Source organism: Panulirus ornatus, chromosome 12, assembly GCF_036320965.1.
Source record: "Panulirus ornatus isolate Po-2019 chromosome 12, ASM3632096v1, whole genome shotgun sequence".
In the NCBI taxonomy this organism is placed as follows: Eukaryota; Metazoa; Arthropoda; class Malacostraca; order Decapoda; family Palinuridae; genus Panulirus; species Panulirus ornatus.
This window is the reverse complement of record NC_092235.1, coordinates 27,321,476-27,327,475: the sequence shown is the minus strand read 5'-3', so window position 1 is coordinate 27,327,475 and position 6,000 is coordinate 27,321,476. Positions and strand designations below refer to the sequence as shown.

Genomic DNA, 6,000 nt, shown 5'->3' with positions numbered 1-6,000 from the left:
ACTGGTGACTGGTGTTCGTGTGTAAGTGATTTACACTAGCGAGCCAAACATTTACACCCACAACGCCTGTATGCAAATTTGGGCGAGTCTGCAAATTCACCTTTTAAAGGCAAATATTCTAAAAATAAACGATTTCATGACGACAATTCAAATACTTTGCCTTATAATTCAAGTTATCTGATGATTAAAAGTACAAAAACATTACATATAATAAAAGCAATACTACCTGTACAAGTAAAATAAACCTAATATCAAAAGTATGACAAAAGTTATTTATCAAAACGCGTTTTCAAAAGATGTGTACCGGCTGCCGGACACTTTCAAAAGGTGTTTACTCGCGCCGCCCAAACAACATAGCCAAATGAGCGTCCAGAGATGACTTGCTGCTGGACAGTCAAGCGAGAGTCTAATTTGCTCATGGCCGAGTTTCTTTTTTTCTTATCCTTTCACCTGTGGTGCAGTGGAGAGGCTGGATGTAGTGTGGGCTTAGTGGGTGTGTGTAGCTTTACTGTGATCAATCTTTCATGCCAAGTAAATTGTGTACAACAAAAGCGCTTCTCATACTCTCTCTCTCTCTCTCTCTCTCTCTCTCTCTAAAGGTCAGCCTGTTGTTCCCAAGGGTCATACCGTCGTGTTCAAGGGTCATACTGTCGTGTTCAAGGGTCGTACCGTCGTGTTCAAGGGTCGTACCGTCGTGTTCAAGGGTCGTACCGTCGTGTTCAAGGGTCGTACCGTCATGTTTAAGGGTCGTACCGTCGTGTTCAAGGATCGTACCGTCGTGTCCACGGGTCGTACCGTCGTGCTCACGGAATGAAAGGCTGTCAGATGGCTTCATAAAGATAACCCAGAATTCCAAGCCATAATATATATATATATATATATATATATATATATATATATATATATATATATATATATATATATATACACGCCATTTCCGGCTTCTGAGAGATAGCGCCACCACCAAGAAGTTTCGCCATTATCCAGAGAGTTTCGTTCTTCACCAGGTCTTTTGATCATCCTATAAAGTTTCCTAAAAAGTTTCATCGTTAACGTTCGTCCCTTACTATCTGCTTCTCCCTTAAAGTTTCACCACCTGCTTCAAGTTCCGTCCGTATCCAAAACTTTCGTTCTTACCTTAACAGATCGTCCTTGCCCTAAAACTGCTTCCTAAAGCTTTACCTCAACAGTACACCCTTTCCTTAAAGTTTCGTCCTCACCCTAAAAATCAATGCTTATATCTAAACACTTCGTTCTTACCTTAAAGTTTCGTCCCGGTTCGTTCAGGATCAGCTGCTCAGCGATGTCGTCACAGGCGACGTCATCCACGCCGTCATTGATGATCTGGGGGGGAGGAAAGGAGGGGGGGTGGGGGGTTAGTCTGAGGATGGGGGAAGGAGGTGGGGATGATATGAGATCTGGCCAACATGAAGGAACCTCCACGACCATCTCTCTCTCTCTCTCTCTCTCTCTCTCTCTCTCTCTCTCTCTCTCTCTCTCTCTCTCTCTCTCTATCTATCTATCTATCTATCTATCTTTCTATCTCTATATAGATAGATAGATAGATAAATACCTTCCCTAAAGAATTACCATGGGAGTATACCGCATGGTTCACCCACCAGCTGGTCGTCCTGCCCCGCCCACCACCCACCTGCTGGTCGTCCTGCCCCACCCACCACCCACCAGCTGGTCGTCCTGCCCCACCCACCACCCACCTGCTGGTCGTCCTGCCCCACCCACCACCCACCAGCTGGTCGTCCTGCCCCACCCACCACCCACCAGCTGGTCGTCCTGCCCCACCCACCTGCTGGTCGTCCTGCCCCACCCACCACCCACCAGCTGGTCGTCCTGCCCCACCCACCACCCACCAGCTGGTCGTCCTGCCCCACCCACCTGCTGGTCGTCCTGCCCCACCCACCTGCTGGTCGTCCTGCCCCACCCACCACCCACCAGCTGGTCGTCCTGCCCCACCCACCACCCACCAGCTGGTCGTCCTGCCCCACCCACCTGCTGGTCGTCCTGCCCCACCCACCTGCTGGTCGTCCTGCCCCACCCACCACCCACCTGCTGGTCGTCCTGCCCCACCCACCTGGGGGTCGTCCTGCCCTACCCACCACCCACCTGGGGGTCGTGGTGGTGCACTACTCACCTCGTGGTCGTCCTCCCACTCGCGGTCAGCCACGTGGGCGTAGGTGGCTGCGGGCGTGGCGTGGGTCACCCTGGTCGTGGTCACGAACCCCGTGCTCTTCCCTGCATCCTGTGGGCGAGGGGGGGGGGGGGGGGGGGGGGAGGGTGAGACATGATCACGTGACACATACTGGTGTTAGGGGGGGGGGCAGTGGCGGGGGTGGAGACAGTAGTGGAGACAGTGGTGCTACGTGGTGGAGACAGTGGTCCTGGGTGGTGGAGACAGTGGTGCTGGGTGGTGGGGACAGTGGTGGAGACAGTGGTGGAGACAGTGGTGGGGACAGTGGTGGGGTTAACAACAACCATAGGTTAATGGTTCTACACAATCAATCAATAGTTTAACACGACAACCACGAGGTGTCGTCTGCAGCGTACCACAACCACGACATGGAACACGAGTGAACGACTAGAAGTGTCGTCTGGAACACGTGTGAACGACTGGAAGTGTCGTCTGGAACACGTGTGAACGACTGGAAGTGTCGTCTGGAACACGTGTGAACGACTGGAAGTGTCGTCTGGAACACGTGTGAACGACTGGAAGTGTCGTCTGGAACACGTGTGAACGACTGGAAGTGTCGTCTGGAACACGAGTGAACGACTAGAAGTGTCGTCTGGAACACGTGTGAACGACTGGAAGTGTCGTCTGGAACACGTGTGAACGACTGGAAGTGTCGTCTGGAACACGTGTGAACGACTGGAAGTGTCGTCTGGAACACGTGTGTCGCACGTTCCAGGCTGGTTATCTGGCAAGATGTCAATACAACCATCGTAACTCAGGCAAAATCCAAATCACAATCATGGACTTAGTAGCGCATGTGTGTGTGTGTGTGTGTGTGTGTGTGTGTGTGTTCAGGATGGTGAGGTGCGCCTCACAACTTTCAAGTTGTGACGACCAAGGTTATGTTGCTGGGTAAGGTGTGATTTCCATGCCACGCAGGCGACATAAGTGAATCATAAAAACAAAAATCCTCTCGGATTAGTACGATGAAGCAACAGCAAACACGGTGAAAGTAGTTGGCGAGGGTCAATCCTAACTGTAAATGGCAGTGATGTGGTGTACGTTGGATGTGGGAAGCGTACGATAGTCACAAACGCGGGTGGATGCGACGCTTAAGCGTACGATAACGACTCTAAGCGTACGATAGTCACAAGCGCGGGTGGATGCGACGCTTAAGCGTACGATAACGACTCTAAGCGTACGATAGTCACAAACGCGGGTGGATGCGACGCTTAAGCGTACGATAACGACTCTAAGCGTACAACCACCAGCGACCACTGCGGGCACTGGTGGCGAACGTGAGGGGGGGGGGGGGGGGGGGACGTCGTAGCAGTGAGCAGTGTGACGGAGACGTAAGCCTCATCAACAACTCCAAACATCACTTGCGTCCAGGAAGACGAATTAAGATGGATCGTAACTTCTGTATTAACGACAAGCAACATCATTACCTGACGGAGGACGGGATGGTCGGTCCTCTCACTGATCACTCATTCGAACTGAGCCATGTGACGTAACGTCTTCCGTCGCTTAAGATAATATCAAAAGTAAAAAATGATAAGATATTTTTCTGAGCAGGTTCGGTTACCGTCCTGCCTCCACACGTGAGGTTAGCAAGGAGGTTTAATGAGGCTAGTCAGGAGGTTTAATGAGGCTAGTCAGGAGGTTTAACGAGGCTAGTCAGGAGGTTTAACGAGGCTAGTCAGGAGGTTTAACGCGGCTAGTCAGGAGGTTTAACGAGGCTAGTCAGGTTTAATTAGGCTAGTCAGGAGGTTTAATGAGGTTAGCCAGGAAGTTTAATGAGGCTAGTCAGGAGGTTTAATGAGGCTAGTCAGGAAGTTTAACGAGGTGGCAACTCTGGAGGTTTAATGAGGTGTCAACCTAGGTCACGTACATCACTGTAGTCAGGTTCTGTTTCTCTCACCAAACCATTTTCGCCTCCCAAGCTGTGGCAAGCTTCAAGCTGTGCCTCATTAAACTGTACCACAAGAAGCTGAGCTTTACTTAACCTACTGTTAATCTCGGTGCATTTTAAGCTGGCCTTCAGCACCAGGTTAGGTTAGCTGACTTATCTCTCAGTGTTCCTCCTCACACTTGCAGCGAAACTGACCCTCGTGTTATGTGGTCACAAGGCGTTGCTTCTCAAACCTGCACCTTCAGAAACCATGTTCATACACGTCTCTCCTTCCAAACTGCATCTCATCCCCCTCACACACCCACACTCACTCACTCACTCACGGATGCCCTCACACTCACCCCTTATATCTCCCTCAACACACAAGCACCCATCCACCCGGTACAGTACAAAGCCACACTTCCCCCAGTACAGTAGAGAGTCACACTTCCCCCAGTACAGTACAGAGCCACAGTTCCCCCAGTACAGTACAAAGCCACACTTCCCCCAGTACAGTAGAGAGTCACACTTCCCCCAGTCCAGTACAGAGCCACGGTCCTCCCAGTACAGTACAGAGCCACACTTCCCCCAGTACAGTACAGAGCCACACTTCCCCCAGTACAGTACAGAGCCACGGTCCCCCCAGTACAGTACAGAGCCACACTTTCCCCAGTACAGTACAGAGCCACACTTTCCCCAGTACAGTACAGAGCCACACTTTCCCCAGTACAGTACAGAGCCACACTTCCCCCAGTACTTTCACTTCACATCTTCCCCAGTTGATCGCTCAACCAAGTGTCGTCATTTCCCCAGCGCCCGCCAGTCACCCGGGCCGGTCCATTGTTCCATACATCACCTACGGCAGGTTTGGGGTTGTGTTAAAACCTCCTGCGGCTCAAGTGTGTTCGGCCTTAACCCCTTCCTGAGGTATAGGTTTACCCCTTCACCATCTGACCTCTCGTACAGGGTAATCTTCCCCTTCATTACACTTCACCTTGTCCGTAAACTCTCATCCCTTTTACCGGGGGAAAACCCGACCCTTCCCAGGAAAGGGGACCTAACCATTTCAGTAAGGTGAATATGCCATTCTGTACGGTACCTAACCCTTTGAGTAAGGTACTATAACCCTTTCAACACACGTATGTAACCCTGTAAGTCTGGTACATAATCATTTCAGTAAGGTACATAACCGTCAGACTGTACTCTTCACCCCAGTATAATCATTTACCCCACAATGCATTTTCTTTCTTCCGGCCTAACTACAAATGGCTCGAACGATCCAGTGTTTTTCTCTGGACCAACAACAGAATGTCACTAACAATCCTCTCTCTCTCTCTCTCTCTCTCTCTCTCTCTCTCTCTCTCTCTCTCTCTCTCTCTCTCTCTCCGTGTGTGCGTGTGTGGCGTGGGTCCGGCCTTCCCCTGCCGCTGCTCGTAGCGTCAGGGTGGGAGTGCGTGCGCTCGTAAAAACCCGAGACAACACAGCACTCGTGGGCCGTCCGAGGCCCTGCACAGGTGTGGGAACCCACCTCTCCTGACGCACAGGCCAGACCCCCACACTGGCCAGGATGGAGCACGGAGGGAGGGGTGCCTACCTACCCACCCACGACCCACCGGCGGGAGCGTCTTGCGCCAGCCTGGCGCGTAGTGCTCAACGCAGGGAAAGTCACAGTCGAGAACAAGGACTCGCACGCGGTGCCTGTGTTATGGAGGTGTTATGTGTAAGGTGGATGGAGCCTGTAACAGTAAATGTTAACCACCCACGTCCGTGCGAGGCAGAAAGTGAAGACAAGAACCTGGGGCCACGGCTGGGAACCTGACGGCCACTGTAGTGCGGGCTCATTGTGCAAAACCGTCACTAAACTCCCCACTAATAAGGCAGTCCCACCCTGGGCGACGGCTGCCGGGGGGGGAGGGGGAGCACC

General features: G+C 51.9%; 1 protein-coding gene across 3 annotated transcripts in view; it reads right to left on the bottom strand.

Annotated features, from left to right (window-relative positions):
* LOC139751940 (alkaline phosphatase-like) overlaps positions 1-6,000 on the bottom strand; it is a 47,998-nt gene that overhangs the window by 10,704 nt on the left and 31,294 nt on the right. For all 3 annotated transcript variants that reach the window (XM_071667644.1, XM_071667643.1, XM_071667645.1), the window contains exons 6-7: positions 2,150-2,257; positions 1,261-1,344 (exon numbers count right to left, since the gene is read on the bottom strand). In XM_071667644.1, coding sequence (XP_071523745.1) covers positions 1,261-1,344; positions 2,150-2,257 — 192 coding nt within the window. The remainder of the gene's footprint in view (positions 1-1,260; positions 1,345-2,149; positions 2,258-6,000) is intronic.